The sequence below is a fragment of the Asterias amurensis genome, chromosome 3 (genome assembly GCF_032118995.1).
Source record: "Asterias amurensis chromosome 3, ASM3211899v1".
NCBI classification, from domain to species: Eukaryota; Metazoa; Echinodermata; class Asteroidea; order Forcipulatida; family Asteriidae; genus Asterias; species Asterias amurensis.
In genome coordinates, this window is record NC_092650.1 from 356,389 (window position 1) to 372,545 (window position 16,157).

Sequence of the window (16,157 nt, forward strand, 5' to 3'; positions counted from 1 at the left end):
TCAGTAGTTTCTTTTATACGTTGTTTACATTTCTACCAGCTGAATTTATCCTGTTTAGATTGGTATTTTGAAATACAATTGGCAATGTGGAGTATTTGCTGTGATCAGGAAAAAATGTGAACGTTTTTTTTTGAGAGAACTGTCTTTGTTCTATTTGTTCTGATAAATATCTTGAAGAAAAGAAAGTGTAGGCAGTAACATTGAGTAGCTTAGTAGTAGGTATTACATAACTATGTGGACAACATCTCTTTGTAGGGAAAACTAGGTCCAGAGAAAAACTGAGGTCAAGGTATACATTAAGTAGAGTTTCGACATTTTGAAACATTGTGCGCTGATTGTCAGGAGAACAAAGACCAATAAATTATGAAACAAAAAATACAAAGAAAAATAAATCTCAATGTAAACAAACAACATTTATCTTCACACAAAATAAGACATTTGATGACTTTTGAGAAATTTAAATTTTCCCTCCTACTTTTTGATCTTCCTTTTAAAGTTTCAAGCAAGAAAGGAGATAGTGAAAAGCCATCTGGCAGTAAGTACAACATGATTCCAGGAATGGTGTGCACCCTGACTCCCTAGATGTAGATATCCCTTTGAGGAAGAAGTCCCGACTAGGCACAGCTCCAAATCCAGCAGAAATATTACACTATGTTGTGTAAATCAATGCCCAAATGTTTGAACTCTGATAATTTGTGATGGGTGGGTTGTTTAGGGATACTGTACTGAATCTATTAATGAGGCTGGAAGGGCAGCGTAGTTTTCTGAGGCAAAGGGCACCTGTGTGGGCAGGGATTTATGGGACTCTGATAAGATTAATGTCGCTGAGAGTGAATGGTTTTGGGGCACTGTAACCAAATCCATAATATTCAAGCTCAAATCATAGCAATCGTAGATCAAGTGATAGTAATTCAAGTTTATTCCCATTGTATAATGTCTGAAAGAAACACACCCTGGCTTTGTTTAATCTCTGTTGCAAAATATATATAACTCTGTCAATTTTTAGTGTAAAGCGTGTAGGAATCCCTTTTGCATTAGTTTGATTGTCCTGTATATTTGACTTTACTAGGTTCTTGGTCAGCATTGAGCAATGATAAAGGGTTTTCTCCATACAGTGAGTACATGATGCATGGTGTGATAGCTTTAAGATGCATGGTTTGTACAGATCACAAAGTAAGGACTTTTTTTAAAGTCTGCCTCATAAATATAAATATCCTGTAATTTTCTCAAAATATAAGAACTCATACTCTTTGGTCTACTTCTCTAACACTGAGGACACTGTTTTCCAAAAGTTCCTTGGATTCTATGAAGCCTTGATCAAGGCATTGGAGTTTTGCAAATGCCATCGTTTCAATATACCTTCTAAGATGTGGATCCCAGTTTCAGAAGTTCTTGTCTGCAATTACTCTTTCTCCTGGTTTGAGTGAATCAACAATTCACATTTTTTGTTTTCACAAATGGGGAAAATAATTTTGTTTTGATCAACTCTTGATTTTTTAAGAATCAAGAATTTTATAAACTGATTGACATTTTGATCAGACTGTTTCATGAGCAATGTGATGATTTTTTTTTCCAACCCAAAATTAATTCAAAATCACACAGTTAGTTCCCCTTACGGTCTTTCTTGGTATTTGATGCTTGATGTTTGAAATATAAAGACTCTTAAAACTGCGTTGAGATGTTGTTGCGTGAAAAGGTCAGTCCAGATTACACTGATGGAACTGAAGTTCAACAGAGATTTTCTGTAGTGTGGAAAGGCCTCAATGTTTAATTGCTGTGATGCATGGGGGATGGGGGAGGGTTGGATGGGGTATCATACTGTGCTATTCAGTGTGCGTTTGAGCATGCTGTAAAACTTGGGCACATTCAGAACATACTTTAATTTCTTTGATATTCCAGAGACTTTCACGCCATCTGCACTGCTTTATGGTGACGATGCAGCTAGCAGTAAGTTAAAATAAGTCATAGAAATAAGTCAGACACCACCCCCGCTATTAATACTGGAGCCTTTATATACGCAGATACACTATGTATGACTAATGGATGAAAAACGGTTTTCAGTTTGTTAAAAAAAAAAAAGGTTATGTTTCTATTAGTAGGGGAAATATAAAGTTTGGAAAAAGCTTAATTAATATTAGAACTTTGTCGATAATGCAAACCAGCTTCAAACTTGTTATCAACTTTGAAACACACGTACATTGCAAAGGTAAAGAACTTAACTTCTGATTTTCTTTAAGTTTTCAAACACACATAAATTGCAAAGGCCTTGAATTAAAGTAAACAAAGGTCTTTTGTAAATAATTTTCATTGCTATCAAGTAAAGCACCCTAGTCCCTTATTGTAAGTTGTTTGATATTTGTTTACAAGTCGTTATAGAGCTGCTTAGCCAGAAAATGTTTTGTAACTATTTTCTGCTCAACAAAAATTAGCAGGAAACCAGTGACATGTTGTGTCATGACATCTGACTGGTAACCTTAGTCTGGTAAATAAATTCATTATTTTATTGCAAAGTGCTAGGGCAGCTCTATGTAATACGTTTGGATCAGGTGTTAACGTCTTGTTTTTATCGTACAATTATTTTTAATATCAGAATGGCTCAGCCGGGCCAATCCAAAGCCTATTCAGATCCCACTGGGGAATCAATCCTTACGACACTGTAAGTACTGCATCCATGAAGACTATAATATCATACCCAGAGGGGGTAAAATAACTCAATGGAAGAACCAATTTCATATCTTGTTTTGTTTTATGAAAAAGTTGGCAAATAAAGCTATTACTTTTGGAAAAACTCCTTTAAAAAAAAAAAAAAAAAAAATCTATGTTCATATGTTGAATAGTTTCACTTATAAAAGACAAATAGTTATCTCTTGTTGAATATTTTTTAATTATTCAACCACACACTTGAGCAAGTAATCAATCCTTTTTTTTTTCGCACTCAATCTTTTTTCTTTAATTGAATATTTCAAGTGAACTTCCAGAAGAGGTTATTTCCCCCCTCGCTGTTTGCAGTGTTCTGCATGATAAATAAGTTCCTCTCAGATCTGATGCCCCCATCTTTAGCAAGACCAGACCCTTTGAAGATGATTTGACATAGTTCCTTAAAATGCTTTTGAAGTGAAACAAAATAAATATTCAGTGTAAGCGTTGTTTGACAGACCAATTTTACCATTTTTGTTGTTGTTTTTTACAACTTAATGAGCTTGTTTGGGATTGGGAGGGATGGATTAGACATTTCACTTTTAGAGTAGTAGTAATTTGTCTTTCTAGCCATCCTCAACAGGGACTCCCACTTTATTTATTTAGCTGCAGAGTTTGTTTCTGCACAGTAAATTTTCTACTTGGCTCTACATGTAAGGGTGCAGTTATTGTATTACCAAGGTTTCCCAATGCATGCTAGCATAGTCTCGTGGTGATACAATGTTTACTGTGTGATAATCATGGAGATATCACTCATGCAACTTCTAAGATGAATTTATCTTTATGTATTCCCTTTTTGAGTTGTAGACAAATGAAAATGGCTGCGCAATATTGTGTACCATAGAGTTCTCTCATTTAGCAGTTAGCAAGTTGCCTATCTGATTATTATAGGAGGGCTGTATATTCAATACAGCGCCATGTTTGATTACTAACCAGAAAATACCATGTCTTAATAGACACCTGAGTAGTTTTAGTTGTGTGGTTATTAAGAGCAACCTTCCAATGTGTCATAATTTGATGATAAATACTCAGTTGACAGGCCTAAGAAATCCACCCAGTCCGAAGCCAGTTCAGTGACACCTGGAGAAAACGACGTTAAACCCAGCGGGAGTAAGTCACATCAGCAAAGAGCAGCTGGATCGAGGATAATCATTCCTTACTCATTAATATTCAAATCATTTACTTTCCACCAATCATATCGAGTAACTGTGATGGCAGCAAATGTATGGTATATAACAGAAGATCTGATTGGAGTATTTGGATTAAGGAAGTCAATTCTGTCGTATTCATTGAAAAAGAAATTCAAAAACATTCAGCCAATCAGTATAACTGTAACAACTTGTGTCAGCCAATCAGATTGCAACAAATTAGGATAAAGCATTATAATTATAAGAGTGATCATAAAAAGCTTGAGATCACACGTACATGTAAGTTGAGCTGAACATTATGATGGTATCCTGGATTCACTGTGGCATGCGTTGGAGTGATGTGCAGTTCTCTTGCATGGTGTGCTTTTCTGGATTAGCCACTGTACTGAAGACATTTCCCTAGATTCTAGAAATATATTTTTATTTTACAGTTACTGTAAGTCGCCACTTTCCATTCAGGCTGGGAGAAAGTGGCATCTTCTTCTAATATTTTAATCATAAAATATCAGTTGATCAGTTTTATTTGGAAATCCATTCCCACCCCATCACCCCTGCCACTGTCCTTTTTTTAGCCTCGACTCCCTTCTCCCTTCCCCTTCTCTGCTTCACCCCTTCAGCCCTCTTCCCCCTTCTTATGTTATTGTGCCAATATGTAAGGCACAGATTTCCTGAGGGAATATTTATGTAGTAAGCAGGTCCATGGAATTGTGTCCACTATGTTCTATTTTAGCAGTCAGTCCTGTGCAGCACAGGGTTTGACGTGAATTGTTAATTTTTTTGACTTGTATTTAAGAAAGTGTTTGCAGTTTGCAGAGTAGAGTGAAATGTTTATTGCGCTATTTTTAAAAGAAAGTCATTGTCTTTGCTTTGTGTTTGAAGTTTTTTAAAGCGATTTGTATCCTCAAGTTTTGGATTTTGTTGAGAAGCATTTTCTACCGATCTTCAAAAATGCTTTGTTCTCAGATTTAAAAAGCTGCATCTTATTTCACTATTTTTGAGTAGATGATTTATATTGACAGCTTTGAATGACCTTTTTGCAGTGTTTTGTTTATTCATTCTATTTAAAACAAACATTCCCTCTTTCCCATCCTTCAAAAGTCTTTGACACGTCAATGGATGATGATGTGTTTGGCAAGCCCAAATCTGACCAACCAGAAGGCAGTGAGTAGTCACGTGACAAAGTTTCCTTCCGCTGATTGGCTGCACCTCGCTAACAATGCACAATGCACTTTATTATGCATAGTTTATACTCCATCCTCTAAAGACTATCAGCTGCATGGAGTGAATCCTAAACAAGTTGTTATACATGTAGAACTTGACATTCATGAAAGAGTTGTTCTATCAAACTTCATTCTATTCATACGTTTACTTTCAGGAAATTCTACCTTGAATTTACTACCTGTACTGTCAAAACTTGGTTGATCTTTCATAAAAAATACCATGATTTTCCCCCACAAAATCAAAGGTGCTGTCTCATGGCACTGTCTCCTGAATGCTTTAATGAAGTCTGAAACTCAATTCAGAGGCACATTTGTGGTACAAATGCTTTGATTAATTACTAATTTACATTTTCCCCAACACTTTAAATGGAACTCAACGTGCATGTAGGACATTTCTCTCATGTTTACACCAAGTCCAAAATGGCGGCTGCGGATCTGGCTGTTGCTGAAAGTGTTGATCCAGTCATAGCCACTTACTTGGAAACTTCTTTAGTTGCATGCTTTTTAATTGGTAGCCATCTTGGTTTTCTCAATTTCAATAATTCTAAACCAAATTGAGACTTGAGGGAAAAAATAGTCTGGTGTATTGAGAGTTGGTATTCATTAACACCATTGTATGCTGGGAACATGTCAAAAGTGGCAGCTGCATGATGGTGTTACATAATGTTATTTACTGAACTTTCAGAAGGTTTTGCGTTGAAACCTTCAGAATACATTATTTTATTTTCAAAAGTGTTTGTTTGGAAAAAGCGTTGGATTGCAGGGGCCAATTTGATAGAGCTGCTTCACGGCCGATTTTGTGATTTCCAACAATGCAAATCCATGGTGAAAATATTCTAACCTGTGAAATAGGCTTACGCTTTCAGAAGCAAATTTTTCTGCTATAGTTTACAACAAGATTTGAACTGTTTCGCAGCGCTATGGAATCGGCCCCAGGACTTGTTCAGAATGCAGTGTTTAGTCTGATGCCCAAATTACTGGACTTAAGCCTGTGGTCCATTTCTCAGTGGCTATTCCAGCCCTGCTCTTCTATTCTTCACTTCAGTTTTAAAAAACAAAAATGTGTGCTCTGCTCCCAATCATGCATTGACAGTGCAATAATTTGCAGGTTATTTTACCTTTTTCTTAATAAAAAAAAGTATTTTGTGCTGTGGTTTTTCTGTCATCACATCCCCCTTCTTTCCTGTCTGTAACTTTCAGAGCTAGGGTTAAAATACATAAACCCTCCCAGAACCCCCAACATTGGTTTGGCGTGCTTACTAACATGATTGCAGTAATAGCGTCTTTCTAAACCTTTGTTTCATATCAGACAGGAATGTTGGAGTGACTTGAACGTAATTGTTACAATCAAACTAACGCATTTCTATTTCTATTTTTCTTCTATTTTTCCTTTTCAACTTATTTTAATTTCATCTCTATTGTCTGTTTTTGTTTGGTTTTGTGCTACTTTTGTTGTTTCTCCCCCTGTGCAAACTGTCTGGAATCTGTTCTACATGTTTGTGCGTTTTCTTTTCGTACACAATCCTCTGTTCTTCTGCCTCTCACTGTATCTTCTACAATGTGTCCCTGCGTTACTCTGTGTTCCCCACTGTATTCCGTGTCACTGCTATCCCTACTGTATGCGTCACCTTGCATATTACTTCCTAGGTACTGAAGAAAGTGTACGCTCGTCGGAGCCAAACAATGTCCCTACACGCCAGGATACCAGCCCTATACGTCAGGATACCAGCCCTATACGTCAGGATACCAGCCCTATACGTCAGGATACTAGCCCTGCACGCCAACCCAGTAAGTCAAACTAACATGAACTAACCTCATTCCGTTTCTGTTTGCCCCGCCAAAATGTTTTTGGGTGGCCTAGACTATTATGAAATTAGAGTTCAATTCTGTGCCACTGACTGCAAATGAGTAAAATCTTTTACCACCACTTAATGTTTATTTGTTTCAGAGACAAATGTACACAACGTACCAGAAGCAGCCTTCATATTTAGCAAAGTTATTTAACTTGTTTTTGAGTATTTGTTTTGTCATTCTATATATTTCTCCAGACATGAGTCTTTGACAAACTATGACCACTAGTCAGTGAATTTCACACTAGTCAATCTCATCCGAGGTAAACTTAAGATAAAACACCTCATCACACTTTTGTCAAGTAACCATGGTAACAGGAAGCATTTCATTATATGTGTTTATGGGTGTGTCTACCTTAATGTAAATTTGGGTAAACATAAAGTAACTACTATCTTTTGTCTGTTTATCAAGGCTTTGTGTTTCTGTTATGATTTCAAAAATTATGAGACAGGTGTGACAAGTTCTGAAATAACCTTTGAATAATCAATTTAATTTCATTTAATGTTTTCTTCAAGGTTTCTTTTTGTTAGTCTCATCTCAAACACATTGCGTCGTTTTGATTTTTCCCTCAATCCCTTTTGTTCAACAATGACCTTTTTTAAGACCTGCTGAAGAAGAAGGGTCCCGGACTTCTTAAAAGGGGAATGAGTAGTGAAGAGAGCGGGTCTCCGACTTCCCTCGCCAAAATAGCGATGTTCCGTCCTCTCAAACGAGAACAGTCCAGGGAGGAGATTCTTAAATGTGAGGATTGTGACAAGGTTTGCTTGGCATGAGAGAATGGCCAGCTGGTTCCCCTCTACCTGCAGACTACCAGCCATGTTTGACTGCGGCTTCCTGATTATAACTTCCCTCTTTGCATTCTTGTCTTTCTGTGATTCCATCTCGATGGAAAAACATTGTAGTTTTTTTTTTATGCAGACAATCTAAAAGTAGATTTACCATTTAGCCGTTGCATAGAGAATGGTCATTTTGTCATCTAATAAATAAAAATAAAACAGTTATTCCCAATGAAACTCAACATCTGAAATAGCTTGATAGCATGTGAACTCACTTAACCTCTTTTTGAACATACCTTAATAAATGATAGTTTTGTTATGCCACCAATGCTCCCATCAGCCCATTCCTCAAAGTCTTTCAAACATTTCCTAAAAGTTCACATAAAGTCAAAATTCTCATAACACTTTTTGTTAAGAGCATGTAACATTCCCAAACACACTCATCTGAAAAATGTTGTTCATTTCCAAACTTTTAAATGAATCTTGGCCTAGAAACTTGCATCTCTACTCATAATTATTCCTAGCAACCTTGCCTTCAACTTGTTTATTGGGTGTAAGAACCTCTGATATTTTATGACAGTAACAACTACTTTTCATTGGTGCCAACTTTTTGGATTGGTTGCCAGCTTTTCCTCGACCCTTTGCTGAACTGTTTTGTGCCTTTTTTGCAAATAACTTTCCCTCCGCAACCCCAAAACAAACAAGCAAACAAACAAACAAACCCTTGAATCCTGTTCCAGCTGTTAAACCACGCAAAAGGCACCCTGAATATTTATAACCAGTTTAGGAGTGATTTAATGATTGGCAGTTTGAGTGAGGCATACCTGTTGTTCCTGGCCAGTTGGAGTCCTGCTGCAATTCCCAAGAACCCTTAGATCTTACTTCAACTGTGAATTCCACTTAACACTACTAATTTATTAAACGTTTGTATTTCTGGAGATGTTTGAATCAACCAATGAGTAATAGAAGCTGTTAACCTGCTCCAAAATTACCTAAAACCAGGGCAAAAAAAGAAACCAACTGTCAGGAAGTAACGTTTTAAAGACTTTATTGCTGCTTAAATTCCCTCCCTCATTTTTTTAAAAACATTGTCAGACAAACTGAAACAGAGTTACTTTTGAGACCAAAAAAACCCCTCGGCAACTATTAACCTAACTGTGCTCTTTGAGAACTTGGCTGGTTTGCTTGTTGCAGAGTTAAACTTAATGATTACAGGTTTTCTTCCGAGTTTTTCTTGACAATCATTCCTTTGGTATCTTTCTCTAGCTGCGGATGACGATCTTCTTCGTCTTCTCGCTGGTGGTGACTCCACCAGTGGCGATGCCACCGCTCCAACCCAATCTTGCAAACCCTCTGCCCTCTCCTACTACACACCCTCCATCATCAATGAGATCATTCCCAAAGAACCCGTCAAAGAACCCTCCAAACCTCCAGAGTCTAAGACCTCAAAACCGGAGTCTAAACCCTCAACTTCTTCATCATCTGAAAGGACTCGCCGTTCATCTGTCGACACCTCTAAATCGTTGACAGAATCCCCAACTCGAACATCTTACAAATCCTACCCTGGTAGAGATTCCTCTTACCCTTCCCCAACATCCTCCTCTTCTTATAAACCTTCCTCCTATCTGCCGTCTTCAACACCTTCAATCTCGTCTCCTTACACTCCAAGTAAGTGGCAAGAGTTGGTTGCTTCTGCTTTTGCATCTTGGCATGTGGTTTGGAGAAAATTGTTACAAACTTGACTACATTAATGTTTTGTGGAGATGTTGACTGTCATCATTTCACATTCATTAACTTGTTTGTTCTATTAGAATTCTATGGTATGATTGTGTAATCTTCCTAACACACATTATTAGAGGTGTGGCAGACAACTTAGAATAGCATTTATGTAAGACTGTACTGTTTTGGGTGATGTTGTTTTTAATTACCATGTTGGAGTATGCCCTACATGTATTAGCTTAGTCTGATCCCCAGACTACTACTCACAACACATCACAAGAGAATGAAGTAGTCTGTGAGGGACTCCGGCTTGGTATGTGTCTGATTCAAAGACTTTGACTATGGCTACTGCCAATGGCTTCAACGACAACATTGAAGAAAAGGGCCTTTTCAGCCATAGCCACTACCGAAGTGACTCCGATATGCCCTTCGTTTATGAAATAACAAGAATCTAACACAGCATCCATTATTTGTTTCTAACACTTTCAAGTATCCCTGACTGTTTTGAGAATATTTCATATTTAATCCCTTGGAGATAACAACAATCCAGCAGGATTAACCCTTCTCAATGCCCCCTAGTTTTGTATGATTTTGATGGATTCAGAACTGCACAGCAACATGGCGTATGGAGAAGAGAATTCCTTGGAACATTGTTTCTTTTCTGAGATGTTCAACTCCTGGCCTGTGTATTGATTGATAAGAAAATGTCTGCTGTGTAGCATGCTTTATGTTGGAACATGTTTTTATTTTGAGAAACCAATAATGTAAAACACCTTTTGACTCTGTGTGTTGTTAACAAATTTACTTTTCAATTTTATGGGCGACTATTTTTGTCCCACTTGTCTAGTTGCATTTAAAAGTGTGCTAACCTCTGAACTTCTTCAACTTTGGGAATTGTGCAATTAGTTGTCATTATGGATTTGGGTTGGGGGATTGTCAGGGTGGACATAATATGAATGTTTATTTAGTTGTGTGTTGGGTACGCCATTTTGAAACGTATTCACTGGAGGTTGACTGGCTCATTTAAGAGCCATTTGGTTTGTTAACAGCATCCTCCAAGTTCATCCAGTTTCAAAATGGAGTTATGCTTTGCAAATTGTCCAAGAGTTTTGTGGCAAAGGTCTAACAAAATACCCTGCTTGATAATTTACCATTAAGGTGATTCATCATATACCCCACGCTGGATTGACCGGTATTCCTCAAGATATGGGGCCAGTGGTAAGGTAGTGTTGGCCATCTGGTGTGGCTGACACAACTTCAGAGTTTTTCAAGTGCACTGTTTTGTTTTTGTAGTTGCCATTTTAGCCGAGCACTTCATTTCATTGCTCATTTAAGCTGTTGCTTTCTCGTTGTGGAAAGCAGAGTTGTTGTTGTTTATTGTTGTTGTTTATAAAATGGCTAGCCACTGGAGCAAGACCTCAATGTTATGACATCTGGCTTTATGAATGTACTTCTTGTGTGATGAAATCTGTGAACAAGGTTACACCTGGGCCAAACTTCATAGAGCTGCTTAAGCAGACAATGACGCTTAACATGTTTCTACTTGGCAAAAATAAGCAGGATACCAGTCATAGATTGTACATGTGACATGGTATTTTGGCTGGTAACCTTATTCTTGTAAGCATAGTTTTGTTGTGCTTAGCTACCTTTTTGTGCCCTGGGGTCAATTTCTTGGAGCTGTTTAAGCACAAAGAACACCTTTGCACAAAATAACAATGTTATTTGTACTATTTGTGACTGGTTTCCTGGTTCTTTGTTCTTAGCAGAAACTTGTTAAGCAAATGTTTTGCCGAAGCAGCTGTCTGACGGCAGCCAATGATACAGGTCTGGCCTGGGATACAAGTCATGTTCCAAGTGTGTATAATTGAAGCCAGAGGTCACAATATAAGGTCAAGTCATAGGTCATTTAGGTATGAGGTCAACATTTGAGCATAGTTGATCTATGTCCAGTGGCTAGTGGAACTGTGTGGAATGTGTTATTGCAAAAGTTTTAATCAAAGCGGTTTAAAAAAGAAGAGGGAAAAAACCGAGCAGCAGCAAAATGTTGTGTTTGAAAAAGCAAAGGAGCAAGCTTTGAATAAAGAGTGCACTTTGAAATTTTAAGATCAACAGAAATACTCTAAAAATTACAAGGATCCAAAGAAAGAAGGTGCCGTATTTTTTAAAGAAGTCAATGAAAATATGTCTTAGTTTGTCAGTATATGTTTGTAAGAGACCTATGCATTGACGTCGTCAGTCTGCCATCTTGGAGGTAATGCAATGATGCAACATTAGAATTGCACCTCTTTGTATGTGCGGTGCACAGGATGGGGCCAATTAGCATCCTTCTAGGGCGCCCTAACTCAAATGACGTCATGTGCATAAGGTTTTTGTACCATTTCTAACCTTTCAGAATACTAGCAATATCAATTTGAATTTCATTTCATTCACCTGTGGATTTACCATAGAGTTATATATAAGAACTAGAGGGCGCACTGGCCTATATCGCGACCCAACATGCGTGCAGGCGGCCATTTTCTAAGTTTACAAAACAGGCATCGCACAGCGTGTGTTTGTGCGGCCATTTTGTAAGTTGACAAAACAATAAACAAACTCAAACGTGTACTTCATATTCAACGCGCGCGTCTCCTTGCGGTCCCGTCGTGTTTGTGCAAGAAGCATCACCAGTGCGCCCTCTAGTTCTTATATATAACTCTATGGGATTTCGCACATCTTTTAATAAAATTGGTTTAAAAAAATTTTGTAATAATCTAAGTCATGTTTTAAAAAAAACTTATGAATTCAGCAAATTTGATCCCCAGAAAATATTTCTGTCAAAAATCTTGTAGTTCTTAGCACAAACCAGTAATGAAAATATAAATCAGCAGTATATATATATAATATAATTCAGTATATATTATATAGCTGTACAGGCCTGATACTTCATGGAGGCAATTGCCCAAGGCCTCTGGTCATTGCCTTGGTGCCCCTTGAATTATTCAAGTTCAAATTGAAGTTTCTCTCATTGAGGTTGCCTCAAAAAATGACTGGCCCAGTTGTCCCGTTATACGCTGCATGTAAATATATCCATCGAGGAGATGGCACATCATTGGCTACAGTCTAATTGTAACAGAAAAGTTCAACTGTCATTTAAAGTTTGGTCTAGGACCAAACACTCTGAGAATTATTAAATGTAGCTTCCTCTCAAAATGCACTCACCTTTCAAAAACTGATGAACTTATGTAATAGTTTTTTGTTTTTTTGAACTGAGAAGTCTTCCAAATTCTGAAAAATACACTCCGGGGCAGTAGAATATATTAAAGCAAGACAAGTTCTAAAAAGAACATAATCTACCCAGCAAGTAGATGTATTAATGGTGTTACCGCAAACCCAATATACAGGCCTTGTTGGGCTTACTACTTGTAGGTTTTATTTGGAAGCTCTCCATCTATTTGATGAACAAATAAACCCAGCTTTGAGTTTTGACAAGAAATACCTGGTTCTGAAATAGAAATCAATCACACAAAGATTCATTTGTAGACTGGTTTGTAGTTTCTGGGTATGATTTTCATGATTATTACTGAAATTGAATGTGCATTCAGTGTGCAAGAATGATCAACTAGTCTAAAACCAATGCTGTACCATCTCTTAAGCAGGTTTTCAGCCAAGCAAATGCAAAGCAAATGCAGAGTAAGTCAAAGCGTTTCAACAACAACAAAGTCATAAATTTCAGAAGTAAAAGTGGACTTGCATGTATCAGTTTTTCAGGAGTCATTGATTTGATGTTGCCTTTGAGGCATCATGTACTTCATCTCACTGTAATCATCCAACTCAGTGTGAGATTCTGCACAACATTTATTGGTCATTCAGTGCATGAGTATCAACCATACTTGAATCATTAGCAGTTTCAACATTCCCGTTGACTTTTCCGCCATTTTTAAGTTTGATTTTTAGGTTTTTTTTGCCTTTTTAAATAGCAGCTCAGCAATTTTTGTGATTGGATAATAAGGGCTTTGTGGAGGATGGAAGGGTTGAATCAGTTTCTGATCTCAAAGCAGTTGATCACATGTTCTGTGATTGATCAGCCAAATGATCACCTGATTCATTACCCTATTGATCACATGATTGATCACCTGATTGATCACCCTATTGATCACCTAATTGATCACCTGATTCATTACCTGATTTACTGCATGGTGGGGATAAGGCAATGCCAGTGCCTTTGAACTGTTGCAGTTGCTTGCTTGGATGCATATCCCAATTTAGGGATGATTTATGGGTATACATGTACATACCCATTTTATGTTTCTTCAAGCTTGTTCAGATGCTGGAAACAGCTCAGTAAACATGATCCTATAATTAATCCTCTAATGATCAAAATTCAACATTATTTCTTATATTAATATTCTCAGTGTTTTTTAACAGACTCATTGATTTCTCTTTCATACTCACTATCCCCAACCTTTCCTATCCTCTTTACAAACCCCTAAACCACTATCCTCTAACCACTCCACCATGAAGCTTACGATGCCCTCTCAAGAACCAGACCTGGTAGCGACACCACCAGCACCTCAACAAGAAGGAAACCGGAAGATGACATCGCCACCACCCCAACGAGAAGGAAACCGACCATGGAAGACGATACCACTTATACCTCAAGGAGTAGAAGCAGGCCGTCCACCGATGACAGTCCGTCCAGAGTCAAACCCACAGAGGAAGATACAACTCCATTGAGGCGCCGTCACAGACCGGAGTCTATCCCCGAGTCACCCTCAGTCTCTACCTCCGCTGCTACTCCTACTAATACCACCACACCGACATCTCCTAGTGAGAGTAAGTGTGGAGTAACGTTAATCCTCTTATCCATTTTCTATTTAACTTCAAAGACTTGTGAGAGTAAATGTGGAGTAACATTAACCCCCTTACTCATCTCTTATTTAACTTCAAAGTTTGTTCTGTTGGTACTTGAGATGTTAAGCTACATGTTATTATATGCGGCAGCACTGGCATGTAATCCTGCTAATTTATGTTGCCCTTCCGGTCGAAGCTCAAATCATTAAGGTGTACTTTGCATGTTCACCCATGCCAGGAAGATAGGTACAAACATAAAAAAATATGCCTTTTCTAAGGTGAAGAAGGAACAGCCTGTAAAAGTATTTACTATCGAAAAAGGCCAAATACGCAAAAATCGTTCTCTTTTAGGATGATGGTGTCCGCTTAGTGTTACTCTTGTGATATGTGTGCGCTTTACAAAAAAATGTGTAGCTTAAACTGCTCTCATATAAGTACCTCTTGCTTAACCTTATCTTTAATGCCAGCTGAGGCTTCTCCAATCACATTAAAACCTTGTGTAAACTAAAACTGTTTGAGAATCCATCAATGTAACTTTCAAGACAAGCGTACAACTTTTGTAACAATAGCCTGTCATCCTAAGACAGTTGTGTACATGTATGTAACTGCTATTTGGAATCATGTCGCTTTGGTAGCCGCTTTTTCAAATGTTGGTTGGTTGGTTTTGAGGGTATATTTGTCTGTTTGTCAGTTGGTATTGTTGGTTTGTTTGTCTTGCTTTTATCATGAATCACGGGTAAGGGTACTTGCTTCAGGTTCTCACATGGTAAAATTAATCACTTCTTGAGAGAAGCCGGAGGGTTTGTATATTTCTGGCACTTTGGTAGCGCTGTTTCAAAAATTGCCCCACTTTTTCCCCCATAAAGCGGATTACATAACAGAGAGGAGAAGACGGCGGAAAGAGAGAGAAGCTCAGAGAGCTGCAGAGGCAGCCGCTGCCGAAGCTGCTGAAAGTAAGACCAGATGCACCATGTTGTCTCCCTCCCCCTCCCACCACCCTGCACTCCCCCTCAGCCAGAGTCTGCCAAGTCTCTGCCTCCTTCATCTTCTTGCTGTGCCGTGTGCCACTTTTCATTGATTGTTGATCATCTCTATCGGACTAACATCCTGACGAGAGAGTGGCAGTTTTTCATCAGTTTGTGATCCCGCTGCCACTGACTAACAACTTTCATCTAAATCCACAAAGTTTGCCCTAGCCACCTAAAAGCCACCCATCTTGAGTGTCAAGCCCACCCTACAGTCTCTCCTAACTTTCAAAGCCCTATCTCTCTCTTCACAGCCACTCTGTAAACCTCCTACCCAACCTGCATCTGTCCCATCATCCTCCTCAGGCCTCAACCCGTCCACCTCCAACCACCCCCTCCCCCTGCCCTACAAACCCTTTCAAACCCCACCTACCTGACCCATCCTGCACCTGTCTACCCAAGCCAGCCTCGTCTCATCCATCATAATGTACCTCTTGAACCACAACAAACTCTTTCCCAGCCAACCACTCCCATTCTCTCTCCTGACTTGTCGACAACATCCTCCTTATTTACTAAACCACGTTTTCCCCCATCATAGCTAACATAAAACTCATAATTAACTTTGCTGCTCTTGGATGATGCCTTTGTGTCTTCCTGATGTCTATAGAATTATTCATCGCATCAGTGCAAAACTGCTGTACCTTGATTTTGTAATATTAACATGTCTCTGACAGAGAGGTAATAATCATGGGTTTGATTGTATATCTGGAAATGTTTTTACAAATTCTGATGTGTATAATATGTAGTTTCAAGAATGCACAGGGTGTAAAGGCAGGCAGCATTTTGGCTCTGACTTAAGGAACTAACCTACAAATACATGTGTGAACATTAAGTTTTTATAGCAGCACGATTTAAATGTATATCTTGATCTTTTTCAACAGTATTTCTTCT

The 16,157-nt window shown here is 38.2% G+C and overlaps 1 protein-coding gene across 16 annotated transcripts in view; it reads left to right on the forward strand.

Annotated features, from left to right (window-relative positions):
- Positions 1–16,157, forward strand: part of LOC139935418 (FH1/FH2 domain-containing protein 3-like) — a 92,657-nt gene that overhangs the window by 44,904 nt on the left and 31,596 nt on the right. For 8 of the 16 annotated variants that reach the window (XM_071929994.1, XM_071930000.1, XM_071929996.1 and 5 more), the window contains 11 exons: positions 497–535; positions 1,070–1,114; positions 1,900–1,947; positions 2,591–2,656; positions 3,730–3,807; positions 6,713–6,853; positions 7,520–7,657; positions 8,959–9,360; positions 10,570–10,629; positions 13,912–14,223; positions 15,108–15,194. In XM_071929994.1, the coding sequence (XP_071786095.1) occupies positions 497–535; positions 1,070–1,114; positions 1,900–1,947; positions 2,591–2,656; positions 3,730–3,807; positions 6,713–6,853; positions 7,520–7,657; positions 8,959–9,360; positions 10,570–10,629; positions 13,912–14,223; positions 15,108–15,194 (1,416 nt within the window). Of the gene's footprint in view, positions 1–496; positions 536–1,069; positions 1,115–1,899; positions 1,948–2,590; positions 2,657–3,729; positions 3,808–4,943; positions 5,007–6,712; positions 6,854–7,519; positions 7,658–8,958; positions 9,361–10,569; positions 10,630–13,911; positions 14,224–15,107; positions 15,195–16,157 lie in introns of all 16 variants that reach the window. The other 8 variants (XM_071929995.1, XM_071929999.1, XM_071929997.1 and 5 more) reach the window with 8 other exon arrangements.